This window comes from Paramacrobiotus metropolitanus, unplaced genomic scaffold, assembly GCF_019649055.1.
Source record: "Paramacrobiotus metropolitanus isolate TYO unplaced genomic scaffold, Prichtersi_v1.0 Parri_scaffold0000183, whole genome shotgun sequence".
NCBI lineage: Eukaryota > Metazoa > Tardigrada > Eutardigrada > Parachela > Macrobiotidae > Paramacrobiotus > Paramacrobiotus metropolitanus.
In genome coordinates this window covers 12,393-37,328 of record NW_026570403.1, presented here as the reverse complement: position 1 = coordinate 37,328, position 24,936 = coordinate 12,393, and the positions used below count along the sequence as shown (strand labels likewise).

General features: G+C 47.8%; 4 protein-coding genes across 6 annotated transcripts; 3 read left to right on the top strand and 1 right to left on the bottom strand.

Moving 5' to 3' along the window:
* Positions 1-177: 177 nt before the first annotated feature.
* Positions 178-4,288, top strand: LOC129600568 (uncharacterized). Of its 2 annotated transcripts, XM_055499132.1 has the most exons (4): positions 178-322; positions 960-1,185; positions 1,252-2,430; positions 2,763-4,288. In XM_055499132.1, exons 3-4 carry the CDS (start codon positions 1,395-1,397, stop codon positions 3,788-3,790), a joined length of 2,064 nt encoding a protein of 687 aa, XP_055355107.1. In that variant the 5' UTR covers positions 178-322; positions 960-1,185; positions 1,252-1,394; the 3' UTR covers positions 3,791-4,288. The 2 variants fall into 2 exon arrangements, with proteins under 2 accessions (XP_055355107.1, XP_055355106.1); XM_055499131.1 differs by lacking the exon at positions 960-1,185.
* Positions 4,289-4,562: 274 nt separating this feature from the next.
* Positions 4,563-7,284, top strand: LOC129600560 (uncharacterized). Its single transcript, XM_055499117.1, has 3 exons — positions 4,563-5,182; positions 5,358-6,438; positions 6,493-7,284. The coding sequence occupies exons 1-3, from the start codon at positions 4,831-4,833 to the stop codon at positions 7,055-7,057; spliced, it is 1,998 nt and encodes a 665-aa protein (XP_055355092.1). The 5' UTR covers positions 4,563-4,830; the 3' UTR covers positions 7,058-7,284.
* Positions 7,285-7,839: 555 nt separating this feature from the next.
* LOC129600567 (uncharacterized) lies at positions 7,840-10,893 on the bottom strand. Of its 2 annotated transcripts, none has more exons than XM_055499129.1 (3): positions 10,714-10,893; positions 9,530-10,147; positions 7,840-9,162 (listed from the first exon to the last, which is right to left on the bottom strand). In XM_055499129.1, exons 1-3 carry the CDS (start codon positions 10,781-10,783, stop codon positions 8,042-8,044), a joined length of 1,809 nt encoding a protein of 602 aa, XP_055355104.1. In that variant the 5' UTR covers positions 10,784-10,893; the 3' UTR covers positions 7,840-8,041. The 2 variants fall into 2 exon arrangements, with proteins under 2 accessions (XP_055355104.1, XP_055355105.1); XM_055499130.1 differs by having other exon boundaries at positions 9,530-10,141.
* A 2,226-nt stretch (positions 10,894-13,119) lies between these two features.
* LOC129600561 (uncharacterized) lies at positions 13,120-16,308 on the top strand. The gene is made up of 4 exons (XM_055499118.1): positions 13,120-13,303; positions 13,423-14,637; positions 14,875-15,550; positions 15,621-16,308. The coding sequence occupies exons 1-4, from the start codon at positions 13,243-13,245 to the stop codon at positions 16,030-16,032; spliced, it is 2,364 nt and encodes a 787-aa protein (XP_055355093.1). The 5' UTR covers positions 13,120-13,242; the 3' UTR covers positions 16,033-16,308.
* Positions 16,309-24,936: the final 8,628 nt, after the last annotated feature.

Genomic DNA, 24,936 nt, shown 5'->3' with positions numbered 1-24,936 from the left:
TGCAGTGCTACGAAGCAAAATCCTGCATTCCGCAAAACCGCAACGGAGCTGTCGTATGCTGGAGGCAATATACTCGTAGTAATATCCGGCCTAATGTGTATATAAATAACGGTTGTGAGAAAACACGTGTGTGGATTGTTCCGCTCTAAAGCTCAAAACATACGTGAATAGTGAGAATACTGCAACATCACCGACTTTGGTACTCGTACTTCGCGATACACTTGTTTTTCATTCATTTCGCATAATTTGTTTCGCATGTTAACAATGCACAACGTCGGGTTTTTGCTGCTGCTTTGTCTTTCCCTTGACATGAGTCGCTGTGGTATGTATTTGTCATTAAAACGGGTATCATGCAAATACATAATATATATGCTTCGCTTTTTCTCATATTCCGGTCTCTTTGAGTGTATGTTTTCATATTTCGGTCACCTGTCACTGGTTAGACCGCACTTGTGGCGCACTATATGAAACATCTGCTGATCGCACTGCCTCTAGACACCCGTCAGTTTGCAGTTCGCTGAGCAAGCCCGCCCAACCCTCACACGATTCAGGGGTCCATAAAATTAATATTACATAGAAATTAACTGATGTTTACGTTCAAATTTTATAAGAGAAGCCGTTTTTGTAACAACTAATGATCCCTGTGAACTAAATTTTGTCAGGAAATTTAACTACCTGGTGACCGAAATATAAAACCACACACTCAAAGTTAACCGGAATATGAGAAAAAGCGAGGTACGAAAGATTTATTTTCAAGTACGTGCTGGACATTTTGCATTAATGTCGCAGTGTATGATTATAATATGCGTTTCAATCGTTGACTGGCAAGTTTGTTGTAAATGTCGTCTCATAGACGGGCCGGCAAACAGTATAAATCATACTTTAAGTTTCAAAAAATTTATTCGAGAATTCCTGTAGTAGAAATTGAAGGGCAATAACAACTGTTATGCATTACATAGAAATGGTGCTACAGCATTCCAGTTCCGCGTAATCAGTTAGAGTTGTGGAGAGAGCTTCTTGTTGTGTAAACCGGAATAGGATGTAAAGTCACCAATGCAGATATTTGCAAATCGCAACAATCACATTGATGAAAACACCGGATTAGAAGCTCAGATTTTGTTGGACATTTAAATCGTCCCGTGCTTTTGACGGAAAGAAACAAAACTGAAGTTGGATGAGCAACAAGTTAGCAACAAGGTCACGGTACGCTTGTTAAAATGAATGTAATTTCTTTGCACGGTGTGGTTTCAGCCTGGCTCGATCTCACCGTACCGAGTTTCTCCATTCCCTACGACAACTTCCAGATTCAAATTTTTAATACGACTTCGTCAGCATCGCATCCAGTTTTCTATTACGCACCGGCCACCACTCTTCTCCCAGATGCCACGGAAATCATGCTCAACGCCGAAAGTGGAATCAACTGCCTCTTCATCGAAATAAAATTGTGGGATAAGCCGTTTTTGTCGAGTATCCAAGACTTTGTCACAGGGCGTACGCAGGATCCACAGACCGTGATTTCTCCGATCCCCTTCAAATGGATGCTGGTGGAGTACTCAGCGACTGGCCTCACTCGAAGTATCAAAAACAGTACATGGCAGCCGATCGCCAGCATGCCGCCAACAGTGTCAGTGTGCATCCGCTGTCCCACACCGAATGCTTGCAACGAAACTAAAGCAGTCGTTCAAAAGGACAGCGCCCGTTTTGCCTCGCACTTGCTCGTCTCCTTCGCCACCCAGGCACCAGTTTCACGTAAAGTTCCGTTTTGTATCGACAAAAAACTTCTTCCTTACAACGCCATTTCGGACAGCATAATCGAGCGTTCCGCCGTACAAAACTATATGTTCATGCGTCCGAGCGATTATAAAAGCTTCGTGCAAGCATTTGTCGAGAATGGCGTTGAACAAAATCTGGGGACGAATGAGTTCGTGGACGCTGATGAAGTAGACAAACTAATAAGCCAAACATATACCCTGATTCCGTATAATGCGACAACAACCGCTAACTTCACCGGCGCCATGTGGGAGGAGCTTTATTGGGAGGACGACGAGAGGCCGGATGAAAAAGCACGACGACTTCAGAATATTTTGGGCAATGGAAACGCCTGGCTGCAGAAGACGCTAGAGGAAAGCAGTGGTGCAGACAGTCGCAATGATTCGTTACGATCCGAGAATTCCCAGTCTTTGGCCAAAGCGTTTGAGGAAGTACGATCGTCGACCAGCGGATTTTACTGGAGCGGCGATCGGGTATTAATCAAACCGTTTCCAGTTTACCGTGTTAGTTTAGAAGCGTTTCGCCAAAAAAAGCCGTTGTGCAGTGGGATCATTCACATCACAAACAGCAATACCAATTACACTGTCAGCGCCAATATACCGCGCACTTCGCCTCGCGATGAACCGGCTCTGGTTTCTACAGATCGAGTTGGTAAAATAGGTACACAAAACGGCACAGTGATTGATCTTAAGCTTCGGTATTTGCCTATATCGCTGATTTTAACTGATTCGGCCTTTCTTGCATTTTTATCGATTCCATAATTCCATTTTATAATTTCGCGTCGAAATCACTCGCGGTTAAGACTTGAGACTATAGTATATCGACCGCCTATTGATCATAATTAATTTTAAACTTCAAAGTGCCTGGTCGCTTAAATATTGCGTGGCTACGAGTAGCCGAAATAGGCGCGAAGTCAAAATATTTGACTCCGTAGACATCGTTTTCAGTTGTCTTTTACGCCTACAGTAACTCTGACTTTTGCTGTTATATAGATGCGGAAATCGACCGAATAGGTGTCGCAATGGCCATCGTCCATTGTCAGTGTCGATGGGCGGATAAACTGAGGCGGATGGCTTTCTCCAAAGACATCATGGTGACGTTACGAGACGCTAACGACCGAGCATTCGATCAGCGGGTCGTGACAACAACGGACCTTTCCGACGAATTCACGATGATCATACCACGAACCACTGGCTACAGCATCCTCTTCGAAGCGTTCGAATACCATCCCGTCGTTTTGCGGAACTTCTCGCATTTGTTTAGTCTCGGCCAGGAGATTTTCCTGGAACCCCTTCTGTTTATTTCCAAGGAGCTCAACGGATTCGGGGCAACAGGAGGAACGGTACGTCTGGTCAATACCAGCGGTGCTTTTTCAGCTTCAGGAATACAAGTACAACTGCGAGCGGGATTGAACAACTGTACGGGTCCACTGCTGGCGAACACCACCACAACTACGAATGGAACGTGGTCTGTGACGCTTCCAGGGGGACTATACACAGCTCTAGCAACAAAACCCGATGATGACTACACAGCACCGCCCTTCACTGCGGCACTAGTACCCGGACGCGATAGCTTTCGTGACTGGGCAGTGACCCCAAAGTTATTAAACGGAGATGTCCGAATCATTTTGCGAGGAACCGGGTTGAACTTGTACAATGTTTATTTGCGGGTTTCCGGGCCTAACGGCACCCAGCTTGCGGAGACGCAAGGAAACACCACAGTGAGTGCGGACGGGTTAATGGTCTACAGTCACATGGACACGATATTCGGCAGCGTTTTTATACGAAAACAGCTGCCCGGTGTCTATCGAATACAAGTGTATGAATTGAATGCGATGCAGTCGAAGCCGGATTCCGAATGGAATCTGTCCAACTCGCGGTCATTGGTGGAAATCTACCGTGGCGAAACATTGTGGGGGCAGTATTTCGTGCCGATTAAAGACGGGAATATGTGGACTGTTGCTGAAATCAATGGATTACGTATAAGGGCTATAAACGACATGAGTACGGTGCAAGAATAATTCGTGCGGTCATGGGACTTCTTCCTCCTCGAAATGAAAACAGAACCACAATTTTTCGGTTGATGGTTGCTTTGTTCCGCCTCCTTGTAAAATACATACAGTATTTGGTGCATGACACTGCGTGTCTATTAATTTGTTAACGAGGTCGGCAGAAAGGGAAAGCCGCTTCTTTTCCACTGCTCAACTTTACGATTGGAACTGCTCTGGTACAGTATTATCTGGAACTGAGCTTTTATTTTCGCTCCTCCTCCACACGTTAACTGCGCAACACCGTCAAATCTGCTCTTACGCTACCTTATTTCATTGCTCTTATTGTTTACAAAAACTTCTAAAAATTTTCGGTTTCTCATCCTTTCTTATGCAATCTAGCCAATGGCCCAATGCCACCAGATCGGGGTGGCCGCCATGCAAAGGTTCTTAACCAAAGTGTGGTGGATCAGATCAGAATGTGCGGTTTTATGCATGATGTCTGATTGCCGTAACGTCCGTATGAAAATAAAAGCGCATTTGATGGTTAAACGTTTACGAATTACGTGGCTCAAATTATGCGAAATACAGAAATTATCAGAAAAGAAACCGTGCGACCATCGACCTTCCGCAATTATTTGCAAGGATCTTCATTTAGTTGTTAACGTAGGCACATATTTGCATAATCTAATCTATTGTTGTTGTCTTTAACGAGTTCCTAATTTGTGATTACACAGTGGCACGATAGCCTGGTAAAACGAGGTGGTAAGCACGCGCAACCCACTTTGCAGAAGCAAACCAGTTTTCCACATCATTATTATAATGTAACACTGGGTGATTGCTCCACCTTTAGGATTTCTTAATTCGGTTACAAGAATTACACAAATAGTTTGTTTGCGAGGGCTAATCTCCATTGAGGGCAGAATTTTAACCTCACATAGCTGATTCAGATTCCCGAGCGAAGAAGGCATTTAACTGGTGGCTTTCAGTGATCAGCATAATTATACTGCATGTAGAGTTGCCGGAACAGGTACATAGGTGACTTAATCCCGGAACGCTCGCTTGATGATATAATGGAGTCCGGACGTCTAATGACAGTAAAAACCGAAACATTCGGCAGTAATTGTGAATACTCACCGCTTGATACCGATCATATTATTGGATCAGGCTCCTTTGGCAGCGTTTACCGAACGACTATAACCGTGGCGGGCGACTACGAAGGATACGAAACAGTGGCTGTGAAACTTATTATTCTGAATTCAGAACAAGAAGTTTTGGTTAATCCGCAGCGTTATGAAGGGATTCGTCAGAGTCTACAACAGCTGATCACTTTGAGAAACACATTTCTAGTGGCGTACCACAAGATTGCCATTACTAGGACCGTCCTTGGGGCAAGAGTTGAACTAATGATGGATTATTTTGAAGGTAAGGTTGTGGAAGCAGTTTATGACGGCGCTAATAACCTTACCTAACGTCAATGTTATTAGGATTCTTGGCTAAGTTTCTTAGCTACAGTATATAAGGCAATCTTCGACTTCTCGGATATTGAGGTCTGGTAATGATTTCTCAGGTATTGGCTTACTTTTAAACTGATTCGCAGGCGATTTGGCTACCCTATTGCAACGACTGAAAGAAGCAGCGGTTTTAATTGACCTTTCGACGGCTCTCCGCTATTCGTTAGATATCTCCGAAGGAACGAAGTTTCTCCATGAAAACGGCATTATTCACGCCGATATAAAGCCAGCAAATATTCTCGTGGAGAAGCTGGATGAGGATCGAAAACGCTTGTTAATTGGTGATCTGGACGATCGTCTGCAGATGAAGCAAGACACCACTTGTCCAGGCGACATCACCCATATACGCGGCACTGAGCGCTACATGTCGCCGGAAATGCTGAAGAAATTTGCGACGCTCCGCGGTGAGCCGAGGGGGCAGGAGAGTCCCGGCCGCAAAACGGATATCTGGAGTTTAGGCTGCGTTATACTGGAAATTGCCCAGCGTATTACTGGAACACAAGAAAGAGGTTTGATTGATACTGGTGGAGACGGCGCGCGCGTCAATGCTGCTTCTGACGATGCCGAGTATGTTTCGTGGATTATTAACAAAGGTTATCAGCCGTTCGTGCCGGAAACGATCCCGTTCGAATTCGCTGGCTGCATTCGCGGCTGCCTATGCATCGCCACTCAACGCAGGATCTCGGCGTCGAAATTGTGTTTTCTCCTGAAGGAACTAGCGAAGAAGGCAAAACCGAACCCAGAAGTACAGGAAGTAGCCATTGTGCTGTGTGACCGGGAAATAGATGTTCATAAACCTTCTAAATTGCTCGCGCAGTTAGTGGACCCGATTAGCCGAACCGTGCGCCGCATTCCAGTACCGGACGATCTGTGCCAGAAGCATTTTTCACGGTTTTTCACTGTTGTGGACGACGAGGTGATCTGCCAAATCTGGGAAACTGGTACGTCCGCACTAGAGACCATATCATGGAATCCTGTTCGGAATTCATGGCGTTCCATCGTTTTAGCCGATGTTGAAGTGCTAATCCAGCACCCGGTGGCGATTGGCAGTAAAATTTATTTCATAGATGGTAACGATCAATCTTTCAAAGTAGGATATCTTTCTAACGAAAGCATCGCAGAATTTGGAGGACCAAGTTTATCTTCGCGCACTCTTCGGACGTCTGAGTAAGGAGAGTTTACAAAATTCTTTTCCTCGGCCATGATCTCTTACTTTTTTAGGTTTCGTGACATTAACTGTGCACTTCGATGCGGTCTGCGCGTAGTGTATCTTGGTTGCGAATCACACACTGCTGATGCCGTGTACGCAGCTCCAGTGACGACGACCAAAATGTGGATGGAATATTTCGATACAGTTACTGATGAGTGGCATCATTGGCCCGATTCACAGCGGCGTTTCCTCACTAAGACTGATTTCGAAGCGGTGGTGATCAATGAGAAGGTTTACATGCTGGGCGGCATCTCTTCCTTGTGGATGTTCGACTGGTCAACCAAATCTTGTCAGTCTCTTGACTTGAGCAAGCAAATTATCCTGGATATAAGTGACCTTCCTCAAAGCAGAAAGGGCTCCTGTGCGTTCGTACTGAACAACCGGATTTACATGTGGAGCGGTCCGTCGGCGAATGAGAGTTCTCAAACTGCTTACGTCTATAATGCCGGCAAGGACAAATGGGACACCGAGGGTTTTCGTAACCTCGATCACAAGAACGCTGTGGTTTACCCACCACACTGCGGATTTACAAGCTTTTGCCTTAACTGGCCAGTTATGGAATTAAGTTCCGGATAACTCTGTCTCCAATGGTACACAAATTTTGCAAAGCACTAAGTAGAAATGCACGGATGCGGTAACGAAACAAATTATTTCAATAAACTGCCTACCTCTCGAAACACGGTTTCTCAATAATTATCCTTTGGATGCGTCATTTTGTTACATTTTACGCTGCGTAATTCGAAAGTAACACAGTTTGTACGATTTGTACTTATAAGACTTTCGTCTGAAATGGAACTTTTAACCGGTCGACAACATGTTAGACATGCAAATCAATCAATAAAATAGAAACTAAACTCGTAGATACAGAATAATAATAGGAAAATAGAAATTATTTCCAGTAAAATTACATGATGTCCGTGCAGGCGCAGCGGTTTGTTAACCTACTAATGAAATTAGGCGAAGTAACAATAGTTTAATACGTAGCTACTGGGTAGCTATTAAAAGCATTGCGGCTACGCTTATCAAGGAATATGGCTCGGTGCACGATTAAATCCTGAATACCAGTTCGTGCACTTGCGCTTAATAAACCTTCCCTTTCGCCCGCTTCAAAGCAATTTTTGGTATACCGGTAAAGGTACATAAATGAAAACCATTCTCTAGCCAAATGATTAATCCTATATGCATTGGCGAAAAAAGCGTTTGTGCGTGCAGCAGCCGGTTCCTGAGGTAAAGCGCGATTGCAGCAACAACCGCTAAGAGACGTCGTGGCATTTCAAATGTTCTTAATTTTAGCACAGCTTTTAGTGCTCTGTTGAATGAGTATCCACAGCGAGAAAATTTGTTCGGTGGGTGTTTATTTTGAGATGACAAACAGCTAGACGTTTTTCATAATATAAAAATCTGGCTCTGTGACGCTGCTTGATTATGGATTGTTATGCAATGTGCAGTATGATTACACGTTGTAATGCATCTTTTTCATCGGAAGCACGGGTTTTCTCCGATGGCCGCAGAACTTTCTAACGGTGTTCCTTTCGTTGATAGCAGTAAGATCCGTTGACGTTAACGAAACTCCAGAACAGCTGGCGGGGGACCTGCCTGCAACGCTTTAGTAGGCTCATGGGGGACGGTCTGCATGTCGTTGACGGCATTGATTTGCGTACCGTTAATTTCGGCCACAGTCCACGTATTCCCGCTTTTAATCGGCACGAAATACTGCGCCCATAACAGGTCACCCCGGTACACCTCCACCATGGACTGCGAGTTGGCCAGATTCCATTCCGGGAAGCGGGTCGTCGGTTTCGGCAGTATCGCATCGGCTTCATAGACCTGGATGCGGTAAACACCGGGCAGCTGTTTCCGGATCAGTACGCTTCCAAATATCCGGTCCACATAGTCGTAGACCATCAAATTGTCCGCGCTGGCAGTGGCATTCCCGCGCACCTCTGCACGCTGGCTAGTGTTATTCTGCAGTGGCCCGGAAACCGATAACTTAAGATCGTACGGACCGAAGTTGCCGCTAACCGCAAATCCGGTTCCTCGCAAGACGATTCTAATGTCTCCTTTAGCAAACTGTGGTGTCATCGCCCAGTCGCGAAGGCTTTCGCTTCCCGGTACCACGGTAAACGGTGGTGCCGTGAAATTGCCGTTAGGGTCCGTTACTGTAGCTGTGTAGAGTCCTGCCGGAAGCGTCACGGACCACGTTCCATTTTTACTTGTTGTGGTAGCCGCCACAGGACCCGTAAAGTTGTTCAACCCAGCGCGCAGCTGAACTTCAATTCCGGAAGCAGAGTAAGCACCACTAGTATTAACCAGGCGAATGGCTCCTCCGGCTTTTCCGCTTCCCGTAAAATTCCTGTCAATAAAGAGGAGCGGTTCCATGAAAATTTCGCTGCTTAAGTTAAACAGGTGGGTAAAGTTGCGCAGAATGATTGGAGCATATGATATGCCAGAGAATCCAGAGGTTTCGAAAAGGATGCTGTAGTTTGCGGTGCGTGGGAGGGTCAGCGTGAATTCACCCGTGAGATGGCTAGTTGTCACGTTCGTCTTGTTAAATGGTTGGTTGTCGGCGCCGAGAAGTGTAACCCTGATAACTGAATCGGAAAAGGCCCACAGATTGTTTGCTCGGCGACTCTGCCAATGGACGGTGACCATTTCGGGTAGGAGACGCTCCAACGGGACATCTGTACAACAACAAACGACGTTTCGTATAAGGAGCAACGCAAAAGCTAATAAAAATAACATAGTTTGACAACCTATAAATAACTGACAACTACAGCTTAGCACTAAAAAGACGCATAACTCCATACCCAGATACCCGTAAGCATGTGCACTTGTACGACAACCGGATATTTTAGCTAAGTCGTACAGCGGCGGCTGCATGCGTTCGGAATGCTGTGGGTGGAATTATGCGTCTTTTTAGCCCTAAGCTGTAATTCTGTAATTGATAATATTAGAAACTTCAAAATTTGGTAGAAAGATCAACGTTTTCTCACGACAAGCCGAAGTGCCGGTACACGGATACCATGCATGAGCCATGATTTCGCTTACCTGGTTTAAAGGCTGTGTTGGCGCAGTCCAGTGGCGCTACAGTGTCCGATACATTTTTCCCGGTATTCGCCGTGACCGTATAATGTGTCTGGACGCTGCTGTCACCTGGCGTCTGAGTGGCGAATGACACGGATAAATGTGACGCGAAACGGGCGCTGTCGCTTTGAATCGCAGTCCTGGTTTCGTTGCATGCCGCCGGGGCGGAGCAAGGGACGCACAGCGCTACCGTTGGCGGCATGGGTGCGCTCATCGGCTGCCACGAACTGTTATCAGCTTTTCTGGTTGCGTTGTTCAGCGAGTATTCCACCGAGATCCATGTGAAGGGGATCAGCGAAATGGTGGTCTCTTTATCTGTCCAGCATTTCTGGACGAAGTCTTCAGCAGCCGACAGATAATCCTCATCCCACAATTTTATTGTGACAAAGACGCAGTTGGTCCCGCTTTCCTTGTCGAGAATGATTTCTGTCGCATCCGGGAGGAAAGTGGCGGCCGGTGGGTAATACAGTACAGGGCGCGTGGGCGCCGGGGCAGGGTCAAAGAAGATGGGAGTTCGGAAGTTGCCGTAGGGAACGGAGAAGCTCGGCGCGGTCAGGTTCAGCGAAACTGGAGCAGCTGCAACTTACATAAGTCGAACTTTCGAAAAAATTTGTATGATAATTTGTATGATTATTAACATTTAAGGTAAATACTTGATTCCCGCCACATATTAATGTCGCTTCAAGCGCAACCAGGTGAATTCGTGCTCATACCGTACACAGGCATGTTAATACGTACAAATTAAGCTGGGCGAAAACCGGTTTCTTATCTGTAGTTAGCTCTAAAAATAAGCGGTTGTTCCATGTGAACATCGGCTTTGCCACTAAAAGTTTGGGTTAAAGCTCATTCAGACAATCTAGACTGGTATGTCATATCTGCGTATGTCACCAACTGATGCTACAAATATGCCAGCAATTGGCACTACAAAATTACCTCTAGAATACAGAATAAGCCAAAACCGATAAAAATCTACACAGCTGCATACAGTTTGCCACCATAATGAGAGTTATTAGACAAACCCGCGCCTGTCAGTACTCGTAAGTCGTATTTTAAGTTTCCCGATATGGTTCTGATGAAAATTTACCAGCCGCCCATACTTGCAAGATGCATTTTAAAATGTATACGCCAATTTTACAACATTCACGTACCACAATAAGCCGTGCCAAAGCAAAGGCAAAACAGCAGCAGACGGTATCCGACTTTGTGCATCATTAACATATGATACGAATACAGTATTAAATTAATAGTGTTATGAGCGAGAAGATTACCAAAAAAGGGGAAAAAAATACCACGAATTATCAGTGTATTAGCGTTACAACTTCAGCGTCTATCAGATCGATCCAGTCACCAGACCATTATCTCTCGCATTTGTTATTTATATGACTGTCGCTAGTAGATTAGCTGATTCTGCCTCAAGCCTGACGCAGCTGTGTAATTAATTAGGTATTTTTAGTATTTTGCGCAGCAATGCGCGCTTTTACCGTCGCTCAATAAATTAGTCTTGTCAATGAACAATGACAGCCGTTTATGAAATTAATTATCTTAGTGTACCACCGCCGTAATACTGTATGTGTCAGTACTTGCAATATCATGACTAAGTACCGGTATCTACTCGAATACAGTAGAACCTTACCGATTGCCGAAGTCTGCAGACTGCTGCGTGATTTTGTTACGAGGTAGCTGTGTGTTGCATAACAACAGCTGGCTCGTCATCGTTTGAGTGGCAGTGCAGGCACCATTTTCCGCGTTTTACTCGCATTTGTCTAGACAGTCCTTGAAATCGTGCGACCGATAGATTTTTTATTCGCGCTGGAAACACGTAAGCGGAATTCAGCTCCGAAAAATTGATTAGGTTAGAATAGTATATTATCGTTAGTGCAGGAAAATGCCTCGAAGGGTTGCGGCGCGCCGCAGTCAAGCGCTACGCTGGAACAACCCGGAAGTATCGACATTTATTTGTAACACTGTAAACACTACTAAGATCGCTCACGGTCAACTGGATCTGCAGGCATTCTGCAACCAGCGCATGTTGACGACAGGAAGCAGTAAATGCGCTACAGATTCGAAAAGTCCTGGGAAAAATGCGCAAACAAACATAACCGGAGTAAAGCAGCACGCACGGTGCTGGTACTCTTCTCCAATAAATAAAACACACCCTGGTCAAATTTACGCAGGTCGATACAGTAACTCTTCAGCAAATCGCGGAAGTAGCGTAATAACATTTGACATCGACGGACCGGCTTGTTAAAAACTGGCGACCACAGACTTGAAGTAGTGGCACTAAAGCGCGAGACGGAGCGAGTCATGTTATAGATTATCGTACGTTCTGCTTAGCCAAATCTCAGAAACTAGATAGTGCGCGCATAAATTAGCGTTTTCTTCCCGATACTAGCATACAAACTATTTCACTGCAGTTGCATGTTTTCTTTACAGTTTTACTTGAATTTGCAAATTAGTAATCACATTACACATAATATTGCAGTGATCTCACAATGTATTTGGCGATGAGCTGCTGGTCGTAGCTTCCAATAACGTGTGTTTTTACCTGGTCAACAGTCCTTACCCTGGTTAGTACGAATACTACCAAATTTGATTTCTGTGTGAGATGATGCCCGTACTTTGATGCGTCTGAGTCGGTCTGACAGACAAATCATTATGAGTATACGCCTATGGCCTGGGAGAAGAATTACTGCCTTCCTTACGGTCAGTCGCATTTTATAAAGGACACTGCTGACCGTTCTTGCATCCAGAAACGAGTGAAGCTGTCCGTGCTACAAGACTCTCCGGACATTCAACACGTAAAGGTACAGCTAGTGCAGACCGAGCGTACGGTTAGCGCTTTGAATGATGGTCAATATACTACAGTTGTCGCAATGGAAAACTGTGCTCCGCAGCTAGATCGCCTTGGACCGACTGTCGTGTAAGGTCTAACCACCAACCACTACTCTAGGCGATTACGGTTATTGTTGTTCGTTAATACCGTACTAATGTTCTTGAATATTTAGCATGCACCAGCTATACCAAATGCATGTAACCTGTTAAAAATGTTGTGCGGCGTGTCGTACTACGTACTATGTAGTTTGGAGTAACCCGTGAATTTATATTTTTCGCTGCTTTCTTTCGTGCTAATTGTCCAGACCGGCTTGTAAAGCCCATCCCGAAAAACCGTTCGACCTCTGCCAGCGTAACGCAGTATAGCGGCTTTTGCTGTAATTTCATGTACCGGAATTTGTATGACTGCTTTTAAAATTCAGGTTGCAATTGGGCTAGATTTTGACCCACGCTAGATTTTGATCCCAGCATATATTGGGTTAGCTGCCTACCTTTACAATAAACAGAAAACTGTGTACGGGAACGCTTATCACTAAAGTTTTATGTGACTGCTAGCCATCGGCAAACTAGCGCAGTGTTGAATGTTGCGTAAAATCCTGAATCCGTAAAACAGCTACCGCGCGACATAAGCTTGAGGCAAAAATAGCTAACAATTAAGCAATGTCTGGCCTAATATTATACGTGTGACTGTTCAAAACTCAAGGGCCTGGATTGTTCCGGTATAAAGCTTAGCAGACCGATAGTGACTTTGACTTGACGGCTATAGCACTGATCCACGTTGTCAATACAGATAAGCTTTTTTGTTACTGTTTGCTACTTTTACTCGCTTAATTCATATACTAATAATGCATAAATTCAGATACCTGATGCTGCTGATTTGCCTTTCCTTTGGCATGGCTTCTTGTGGTACGTAAATGTATCTGTACGTTGTACACACTTTGTTACGAGTATAGCATAAAATATAAATTGACCGCATAACGATGTCTTGAAAAGTTCAAAGAAATTCTCACGCATTGTGGTTGCAGGCCGACTCCTCAACCTGACTGCACCGAGTTTCTCCATTCCCTATGGCAGCTTCCAGATACAGATTTTCAATGTAACTTCACCGACATTGCAAACAGTGCTGTATTACGCACCGGCCGTCACTCTACTCCCAGATGCCACGGAAATCATGCTCAACACAGAAAACGGCGCCAACTGCCTCTTTGTAGAAGTAAAACTCTGGGATAAGCCATACTTAGCAGCTATTCAGAACTTTGTCAGGAGCACTCAGGATCCACAAACCGCGATTTTTCCGCTTCCCTTCAAATTTGCTCAGGCGGAATACTCTCCGAACGGTTTCACACGGGGCATAAAGAACAGTTCATGGCAGCCGATCGCCGGCATGCCACCAGCAGTCTCGTTATGCATCCGCTGTCCTACACCGGCTGCTTGTAACGATACCAAGATGGCGATTCAAACGGACAGCGCTAGTTTTGCCTCACATTTGTTCGTGACGTTCGCTATCCAGGAGCCATTTCCATCGGAACTATGTTTTGACAGGAAAGGTCCTTTCAGCGCTATAACCAACAGCGTTATGGTGCAATCCGCCGTCCGGAACTACACTGTAATGCGCCCCGATGATTTTAGGAATTTTGTTCGAGTATTTGTCGGGGACGCTATTCAGCACACCCTCGGGAGGAATGCGATCGTGGTTGCTGACGATGTAGAAAAAGTAATAAATCGAACCTATTTCCGGTTTCCTCATTACTCAACAACGACTGCAGAACTCGATAATGCCATGTGGGAGGCGTTGTATTGGGACGAGAGCGAAAGACCGGATCGAAAGGCACGACGTCTGGAAAGTGTTTTAGGCAATGGAAAGGCATGGCTGAAGAAGACTTTAGAGGAAAGCAGTGCTGCCAACAACCGAAATGACTCCATAAGATCCAGAGATTCGCAGAATCTAACAGAAGCTTTGGATGAATTTAAATCTGCTAGCAGCGGAATTTACTGGAACGGAGATCGGATACTTCCTAAACCGTTTCCAGTGTATGTCATCAGCTTAGACCTACTCAACATGAACCTGCCCTTTTGCATTGGGTCTATCGACTTCGTGAACAGCAGCTACCAATATACGGTCACCGCGAATCTCGGTAAAAGCGTGTCTGACACTGCAACTCCGTCTGCATCGAATACCGGAAAAAGATTGTCTGGTACTGAAACGCCACCGGTTTTTGCAAACAAATCCTCTACATTCGGTAGGCGAAGATACCATCATAGATTTACAATCGCGCATCGTTTTATAGCTATTTGGGTTTTCCGCGGTACCAGTTTTAGATTTTCGGACAAAATCCATTTTTCCAGATTACTAAATTTAATAATATTACCAAATATTTATTAGGTGCAGGATTATATGATCATGCGAGTTAAATACAGAGTAATCGTTCTTCGCTGCTTTTGGAGAGGTGATCATTAAAACGAGTGATGTTATACAGATGACGCGATCGGTCGCTCTGCGAACGAAACGGCCATCGTCCACTGGCAATGTCGTCGAGCTGACAATCTGTGGGCATTCTCGAATTCGCGCATCACGGTGACCCTTCGCGACGCCAACGACCAACCTTTCAATCAATCGAGCGTAACAACCACCTATAAATCAGGTGAATTTACGTTGAGTCTCCCACGAACCACGGGCTACAGCATCCTTTTCGAAACCTCTGGATACTCAGGATCATCATACACTCCAATCATACTACGCAACTTCAGCCACTTGCTCAGCTTAGACGGCGAGATTTTCATGGAACCACTACTGTTTATTCCGGACCAATTTAAAGGAACCGGCAAAACAGGAGGCATCATACGTTTAATTAGCAATATCGGTAATATTTCGGTTTCAGGAATCAAAATTCAACTGCGAGCGGGAGTGAACAACTACACGGGCCCTATTGTGGCCAACACAACCACTACAATTAACAGCACGTGGTCAGTGGCACTCCCGGGAGGACATTACACAGCCACAGTGAAGGCACCTGAGAGCTTATCTGCGTTCACCGCGCCGCCGTTTACTGTGACAATAGTACCTGGACGCGATAGTCTTCGTGACTGGGGGATGACACCAGAGTTCTCAAAGGGAGGCATTAGAATCATCCTTCGAGCAAACGGACTGGCCAGGTATGAGCTACGTCAATAAACTGCGACAGGGTAATTTTATGTATGAATATTTATTTATTTATTCCTGTAGTTCGTACATGACCCAAGGACTGGCAACGTACGATGTTAAACTGCGGATTACCGGTCGGCTGCGGGACAGCAGTGACCAAGGTGCGGAAGTGGGAGTGAATTCAACTGTTAGCGCGGACAAACTGATGGTCTACGACTATATGGACACGGTATTCGGCAGCGTCCTTATTCGGAAACAGCTGCCGGGTGTTTACCGCATAGAAGTCTATGAAGCGGATGCGATGAAGCCAAACCCGGCTTCCAAATGGCCAGAGTGGAATCTGGCTAACTCGCAGGCCATGGTGCAGATCTACCGTGGTGATACATTGTGGGCACAATATTTCGTGCCGATTACAAATGGAACTCTGTGGACGGTGGCCGAGATCAACGGATCCCGCATCACGGTTATCAACCAAATAAGCACCGTTAAATAATATGTCTTACGTTTCCGGAAAACTTGTCCTCCGGTGAAAAGCAGGCATTAGAAAACGGCAGTCGACAATACGGACGACACTTGATTGTTAAAAATTCAGATGGTGCGACGATATTTCAGAAACGGGTCCAACGCAAAACTTCCAGTGGCGTAGGAGATTTCTGTCGATTGAGTGTGTCTTAGTGCTTTTGGTGAATTTGCTGTTTGTGTTTAGTTATTTATCGGACTAATAGAAAAATCGAAATACGTGAATGCTGTATCAAGAAATATTATCGTAGTTTAAGCAGAAGCAAACATTACGAAACCGAAAATGCCTCAGAATTTAATTTTTTGTAAGGCAGTGAATAACAGGCGTAGCTCCGACAGTCGTCCGGAGAAACAAACCAGTTTCTAAGAGAATTTCCGCTTGATTGTCCTTAACGGCAAATTAATAAGCTTAATAACGGAAACGCAACTTGGAAAACGGCAACCGTTTTGCTACATTAGGCTGTAACAGGCAAGCGCGAGGAGATCACGAGTGTGCTTTATTGACAAATAAAGGGAACAATGCTGCGTAATGGCAGGGAAAGCAAGACAAAGCACTGATGGCTAAACAAGCAAGTGAATGCTAGAAAGGCTCTTGAGCGTTCGTCAAGGCGTGAAAGAAGCAACTGGCGGCAAGCACGTGCTGTGTGCCATCAGCTGTGTGATGATGCGCAGACTGGACTCAATCCAACGCGAGCGTACGCTGAGTCATACAGCGAGAGAGGGACAAGAGAGCAAGTATGCTCAGTGTGTGCGCCGCATATATCCGCTTCAGCGGATATGAGTGCAGTGCAGCAGCACACGTACGTACAGCGAGAGAGGCGATATGGCAAGCATGGGTGCAAGTACGTCCGTGGTGGGCCGTATGCACCAGGCGCAGTCATGTGCCTCTGACATGCCTCTGGGCGGGAATCCGAGCTCCTGCGAAGGATGCTCCGACTCGGTACCGCACCAGTACCGCACAACTCTCCAGTCGGACCCAATGTGGGGTCGCTGGTACGCGTCCTCTGGCAGTGGGAGTCCGGTGTCTGGTCGACCGTCCCTTCTTCACTTCCGAACCCATGAGTGGAAGCCACTCACGGCCGAAAAATCCGGAAGCCGCTCGGGCGTTTCGTTGGACCGGTGTTGCTTCTGTTGGCTGGCTTCTTGCTTCTGTTGGCAACGGAGAACAATGTGAAAGAAAAGTGTAATGAAAGTTGTATACAGCGCGAAAGAAAATATGAAATAAAGTTTAATCACAATTCCAGTGAGCAAAAGGGGTTACAAAAACAGATCTGTTAAAGAGATCGAACTAGAAAAATACAATTCCGTTTGTTAGGAGAAATACTAAAAAAATGCAAAAATCTGTCCGGGGGTCCTATTCCGACTAGGATGACGTCCACGGGGCAGTTGAGTCTCCACGGGGTCTCCTGTCCACTTTCATCCGGTAAGTTGGGTCCGGGGCATCGGTTCCCGGGTTACCCGTCGTAACCGGTTAAATTCACCGAGGTCGGATAAGCACGGTTAAACACTTACTTCCGACTCGTATCCGTCCGTTCGGGATAGAGAGGCACTGTTGCGGTTGCAAATGCCGAGGCATCCTCTCTGAATGGGGAATAGAACCGAGGTCGGTTTGACCAAGGTCGGCCTACCGGTAAGTCGACCGGCGGCTAAGGGAATTCGGCTATGTTCCGAATTGCTAAAGTCCAGGTCGGAGAAAGCTGTAAGTAAGTCATGCGGCCTGTGTGGTCGTCATGTACAGCAGTTCCGTTCAAAAGTGGTCGGTTACAACCGTTCAATCTGCTACCACGAGCCTGGTTTGTAGTAATCCGGGTCGAACTGGCTCGAAGGTCCGGTCGGAATTTATGAGTTTCGGCGATGGAAGTGTCCAGTCGACTTCCATCCAATCTGTTCCGTTGTTATCCGACCTTCTGTCGAGGTCGGTTATCCTATCCGTCAGTGGTCGACTAGGGTTAACCTGCAATAACATGCCCATGTGGGGCTAAACAAGTTCCTTCAGGTCGAATTCGTCCACCGCAGATATCTATCGTTCTTTCTGTCCGTCATGTTGACTAAGTTGCCGACTTCCGACATGTGGTCGGTTATGGTCGACTTCGGAGGGTCGGATGAACTTTGTTTCCATCCGTCCGAAGGTCGGATTTTTCCGTTAGGAGGTCGGTTCTCGACTTCTGAATGTCTTTGCCGACTTGTTGTCGTACTTCTGTACGGTCACTTCCGACCTCGGCTTGAGGTCGGATATCCATGTCCAAGTTCGGAGGTCGGCTATTTTCCGACTTCCCCAGGTCGGATAAACTTTGTATCTATCCGCCGGGAAAGTAAGTTCCTCCACTGAGAGGTCGATTTCCTATGTCTGGTTGGTTTTCCGAGCTGTTGTCGCTTATTTCCGACCTCCATCTGGTAATTGTCAACCTCATTTTGGGAGTTCTGTGCGTTCGGCTACAGTTGGCCGGGTCCTTGGTGTCAGGACATCCTTCGGTCAGTTCGGACTGGCAGAGGGATGTTCGGCAGCACAACTCCGTTCCTTCTGTGATCTCTGACGTGAACTCCAGGTCGGATCCGAGCTACTGTTGAGGTCGGTCAATCCGAATTGCTTGCTTCTGGGTCGCCAAGTCCTGTGAGGTAGGAATTTCTTGGCATCTGTTGGCCGGTTGGCTGGCGTCTCATCATGCACTGCGCTCGCTTACAACGCTAAGGGTCTTTGTGGCCCCGGTTGACAAGACAAGCTCTTTGGTTTAAAGTTCATGCACATGCAAGTCCCTGGGGTCGTCAGATCTGATTCTTCCATTTTGTTTTGTCGCGAACCTGTGACGCCTAGCCGCTTCTGTTGGGGGTAGACGACTCATGTCCACGGGGAAATTTTCCTTTGCCGCTGACGAAGACCGACTGGCCGGTACTGTTGCGGGCAGGTGGTCATCGTCATCGGGGTTCGTTAAGGGGGTGCAGATCAAGTATTCTAACTGGGTCTGCCTAGGATGTTCCATTGGAGACATGGGGAAGCAGGTCGCGGCGGAGTCGTTGGTACACCAGTATCCAAATCACCGTCGCTGTTCCTCTTCAGGGAATGGCAGCACGTTCAGAGACGCGCGTAGTCGTGGTCACCGGTGAATCGGCTGGTTTACCCGATGTCGTCCGGGGGAGACTGCGGTTGATCTCCAGGTACAGAGCCTGTAGGTCTGGATTCAAACGGAGAATCCGGTTGAATTATCACGTGACTACTGCCAGCTTCCATCCATTCTCCATAATCGACTTCTGTCGGTCGGCTACCATACTCAGTCGATCTTTGTGGTCGTCTAAAGGTAGCGAATCGTGGTTTTAACGATCGGCATCGTTGCGGTTCGAGCTGTTTGGGTCTCCGAAACCGATCTTTGTGATCGGCTTGCACAACCGACCTTTGTGGTCGACTTGCGCAGCAGTATCCATTATGTCTCCAAGTTATGGGCAAAGTACGAAGTCGACCTTTGTGGTCGGCTCCCGTACCTAGTCCAATCCGAGTCTTCCTGCACTGTTGGCGGCTCGGCCGAGGGATTTCCGCTGTTTACAATGGTGAAGGCTGCTCGGCTACCCGGTTCCGAAGTTGGCCACGGGTGCTTGGCAAACATGGCGTGGAACGCGCGCAGCGACGTGTTCCGCGCCATGTTAGCGTAATCCTCTCGGTTTCTTCTCCGGAGTCGGTTGGCCGGAGTAATCTCCATGTAACGCGGATTGGGGCTTCTGTTGGCTCCGATGGTCGCAGAACGTGGTTGACGATCTGCTTTGTTAGCAGATGTGGTTACGATCTGTCTTTGCCAAGCTGGGGAACTGGGGTCGGTTGCCCAGTTCGTTCCAGGGGATTCCTTGGGGGACGTACCGGTACGGTGAAAGAGCCGAAATACCCGGGTCTAACCACGCGTTTCCGGGTCCGACCAAAGAATCCGGCTGACTTGTGTAGTCGACCTTCTGGCAAAATCGTCGTTGACGTCCACCGCGTACATGGTTGGTCATTTTCAAAAAAGAAAAGAACTAAAGAGAAGTATCCATTCCGAAGTCGGTTCTCGACAGTGCTGTTTCTCAGCCGGACTGTTTCTCAGTCGGAAGGTCGGTCCTCGACCGTGCCGTTTCTCGGCAATGCCTCCTTAAAGTTATTCCAATGGGGGATCGAGTTCCAGTGTGGGAACTCGATCTTAACTGAGTGGAACTTCGACGGGTTTATCGCCGCCGAAGTAATCTTCTTCTTCATCGTCGTCCGGGCCAGGTCGGTTATGTGGCCGTATATTGGGGTCCCTTGGTTTGCAAGTCGCCGGGCCACTCCGTTGAGACATCTCGTCGGTCTCATCTGTTTCTTGGCCTGGGCGCTCCGCTCTGCTCTTCCTCGATTCCTTGGCCGCTTGTTTGCGGAGCCGCAGCGCGAACGGTCGTGCGCCGGGTGCTATGTCATCCGACATCCAAGGTTCGTAGGGCGACGAGTTGAATCCGCTAGGCAAAGTTTTCTTTTCGCGGTACCAGCTGATGAATCGGGTTGCATCGTCGCTGGGATCTACGTGGTCCTCACGAAAGGCATACTTTGTCGCATACCGTTCGTGGGTGTACAGCAAGTCACGCATCCAGACAGCTAGGATAACACTTCTCATCGGTGTGCCGAGTTGGGCTACGAGGGTCTCCACAGCCGCTGGTATCATCTCATTCTGGTACAAGCCGTATAATGTATAATGGCAGTAATAATTGCCAAGTCGAGCTGCGAAGATAAATCGCAGGAATGCCGTGACTCCGTCCTGGGCCGTGTCAACTTCTCCTTCCGGAAGATACTGGGTTAAATCCAGTGCTGCCCGAGCCGCGGTGATTACAAAGGCTGGGTGTGCGTCCGTGATGACGAACTGGGCAACACTCTCCAACTCGTCATGGGAGTATTCCCGAGCTCCTAGTTGGCTCGCACGTGTTCCGTCCGGGCTGTACAATGGTACATTGAGCAAGACCGGGTCGGTCATCGATGGCAACGCATTCGATCTGGTGTACGGGTGTTCAACATTCGGCGCTGTGTGCGCATTCATGTTGAAGTCGGACCGCCACTGATGTTGTTCGAACAGCGCCTGATATCCGGATCGGACGAGGAATTGACGAAGGTTTTCTACCATCCGCCAGATTTGTGGTCGGTACCGTTCCTCGTAATTCATGACATTCATAATGTGGTTCGTCCTTTCGATAGGGTGTGGCATGACGACCTCGATTCCTTGTTGTCGAGCTCGGTCATAGCGAGGGTCTTCTCGGATCGGCACTTCCACTTGTGGCAGTTGTGCCATCTGGTCGGCTACGTCGACGTCCATCTGCTCCTGTTGAGCTGCCAGTTCAGCTTGGACTTCGGCCGGTGGTTCTGCTTGTTGAGCTTCCGGCCGTTGTTCAGGTGGGATGACGTTACGTTTCGACTTATTTGTTAAGTCGACCGTAAGTCCGATCCCTGTTTCTCCAGATCCAGTACGTTTCCCTGGTGGAGCTCTGGTTGGCTCTTTTCCTGCTTCATGGATAACGGCTCGTTGCGCTTCGATTCTGTCTCGAAGGTCAACTGGGCCGATCCAGTGTCTAAGGTCATGTCCCGCAAGGTTTTTGCTCGGTCGGCGCTGCTGTTGAGCGCGATTTCCAGGGATTCCGGGTTGAGGAATCTGCTGAGAAACAGTTGGACGGGCCTGTGTGACCACTGGCATTGCCCTGTGTGGGATTGCCATCAACTGTTCCTGAGTTGCCGGTGTGAAGGTGACTGGCTGTTGAGTTCCGTCCGGCATATTCATCATCATCGTTATAGATGCGCCGGTCATCGGTCGGTTCGGATCTCCGACGAAGACATCGCGTATTGTGGGAGTTAATTCTCCGACTGTCGGGAGACCCTGTGTGGGTGTCTGTACCCGAATCTTTATTTCCGGTTCGTGATCGGTCGGTGGTGGATGGACTCGCATTGTGGCGATCTTCCTATCGACCTCCTTTATCTTCTTCTGGTCGTCAAGTTGACGTTGCAGGTCCAACATCTGGCGGTACTCGAACAGCCTATTTGTTAGGACTGGTGGTCGAGTTTCTTCCCATCTCGGGTCGCGAGCTCGTTGTCGCTGAATTGTAGCCAGATTGTCCTGTTCATATGACTCCAGTTGATTAATCAAGTATTCTCTGCCGGCCAAGTACCGGTATGCGCTCAAATTGCCAGCGACAACATTTAGGTAAAGTGCCGCCGCCTGAGCACGGTGTTGCGCTCCGGTGCCGGAAATTCGTTCGTTCGTGAAGGATACGATGCACAGCGCGCAGGGCATTCTGTTGTTGTCCCTCGTCGCATTATCCATGCACTGTTGGCAGTCCACCGTGAAGGCTTCCGTACGAGTCTGTCAAAACAAAAGTCAGCAAACCGTTTCTCGGTTGCATCCTATAATTTACACCCTATGATTACTACGGTCGGGCCAGGTCGGTTCTCGAACTGGTCCAGGACGCCTTTGTGGTCGTCCAATGAGGTAAATCGACTTCTGTTGGTCGATGACGCCTGTATGGTGTCACTGGGAGGAGGTCGGTTATGCCTCTCTCCCAACGCGTTCTGCGTTTCCTCATTCCCGTGTAGGTGCTTCTGGCGACCCAAGCCGACTTGCTTGGTGCGAGTCGGCCAACTCGGTCGATTGTGCCGAGGTCGGTCGTTCCTTCGGTAAATGTCCGTGTCGATGATTTGATGGATTTAAGGCGATGAACCGTTGACCGCCTTGGGTTTTATCGGTATTTGTGGCAAATTGTTGTTGGTAGAGTGCCTTCGATATGACGAATTCTAGTTCGTCGTCCAGGGAGTACTTTTTCCGTCCGGCAATCGTGTCCGGTTTGGCCTTGTATTTGGGATCGACCAGCTGTGGTTCCGTTGATGTCCACTGGAACTCAAACCGCGCTATAAGTTGGTGGAGTATTTCTCCGCGGGTAAGTCCGTCAGGGTGCCAGGACATTTCCATGCACGCTTCGATGGCGTGTATCCATCCTTCATATGTTGAAGGAGCCGGGTCTTTCTTAGCCGGTGGGAACTCGTAGTACATCCGCTTTCCGCTGGTATATGTACGTATCAACTTCCCTGCATGGTATCCTAGGTCACAATAGTGTCGCACGTTGTTCTGGCTAAGCTGTCGCCAATCGCCCGTCTCGTCTACCTTCCAGTGTTGGAGGAGTTTGAAGGCGATTCTTGGTGTGGCGAACTTCGGTCCACGTGTAGCCAAGGCCTTCAGAGCGGCGAATGTATACATCCATCCCGCATCATATTCCGAGACGCTCGGCTTGGGTTTTGAAGCCGATTTTATGCCGGTGTACTTCAACCTAACGTTGACCAGTGGAGGAATATCGTCTGGTAGGACTTCTATCATATCCTCATGAAAGTCCGAACGAAGTGGCTGGTGGTCGGAGTCGGGCGTCAGTGGTACTCGTTTACCGTACTGACGAGGAACGTATACTCCGCCATCGTCTTCGTTACTCTTGGAGTCGTCGGCCTTGTCGCCGCTATCCTTCTCTTCAGGTTGTTTAGCCGGTATCTCCGGTTCGGCCTGCTGTTGAGGTGCCGAGCTCGACGGTGGTGGAGGTTTACCGTTTCCATCGTCGTCGTCGTCGTCATCCTTCGGCGATCCATTTCCGGGTGTTCGGAAATCTTCGTCGTCGTCGTCGTCATCGTCGTCGGTTTCTTCCTCGGATGACGAGATCAGCTCGGATGACTTCGGTTCCTTTTTCTTAGCCGGCTTAGTCGACTTCGTTTTAGTCGACTTCGACTTTCCCTTCTGTTGGGTCGAGTCTTCTGGTTCCGGCGAAATTTCCATAGGCGAGGACGGTGGAAGTGACTGTACGTCCTTCGGTATGAACCGTCCCTTCGCACTCCGAGTTGGTTTGGCTGTGCTTGCTCGTCCCGCCGGAGCCGATGCCGTGCCGACATATGTTGTCGGTTCGTGCGGTGCTCGAGGTCGGGTTAAGGCTTGTACTCGTTTTTGTGACGACTGTGCAGCCGTACGAGCTATATGCAGCAAAGTGGCTGCATCAGCCGACGGTTGTTCGTTGGATTCACTGTATTCTTCGGTCGGTTCCGTGCCCACCGGAGGCTTGTCTGTGTTGACGTAAGACATCCGGAGGTTAAATTCACGCCGATGTTGTTCCGGTATGAAGTTTGGCACGGTATACCGAACTGGCACGTCGCGTTCTGCGTTAGTCGTCTGGAGGGTATGTTGCTCAACCAGGAGGGCAATTCGTTCGCCTATCCTATACGTGATAATTTCATCGATGTTCCCCTTCTTGTCCATGTACATCACGTTGTATACACGGGCAATTTGGACCAGATTCGATCCGCGGGGGTTCCGGATGTATCCGATACATCGCGCAATTCTAGTCGGTGTGTCGTCTGCATTTCTTGCTGCTGCACTTTTAAGTGATTTGATGAGGTCCGGTTGGATAATTTCGGCCATCCGTCCCCATTGTCGGTGGACGGCGACTGCTAATCCGTAATCGAGGGTCCAGGCGACGATTTGCATCATGAGTTGATGCGTTAACCACGTTCCGGTTTCGCCTTCGACTTGTATGTTATTCGACAAGTCTCGTACCATGGATTGGTAGATGTCCCTGCCGTTTTCCTTGGCACTCCGAATACTACGGACGACTTCGACATGTACGCGGACTGTGCGAATTAATGTGTCGACCGGGTCCTCCGGCTGTTCGTCCGGAAGACGCTCGCGTACATCGTCTGGAGCTGGCCACTGGGATTCGTCGGTGTCCGCTCCGTGGTTAAACATTTCTTTCATGTCGCCTTTAAATCCTTCATAGGGATCCCCATCTCCGTGGTCGGAGATTGAATCCTTATCTTCAATGTCCGAGGCCTGGTCGGATTCTACATCAGACTGTTGCTTGGATGTTGAAGGCTGAGATTGTT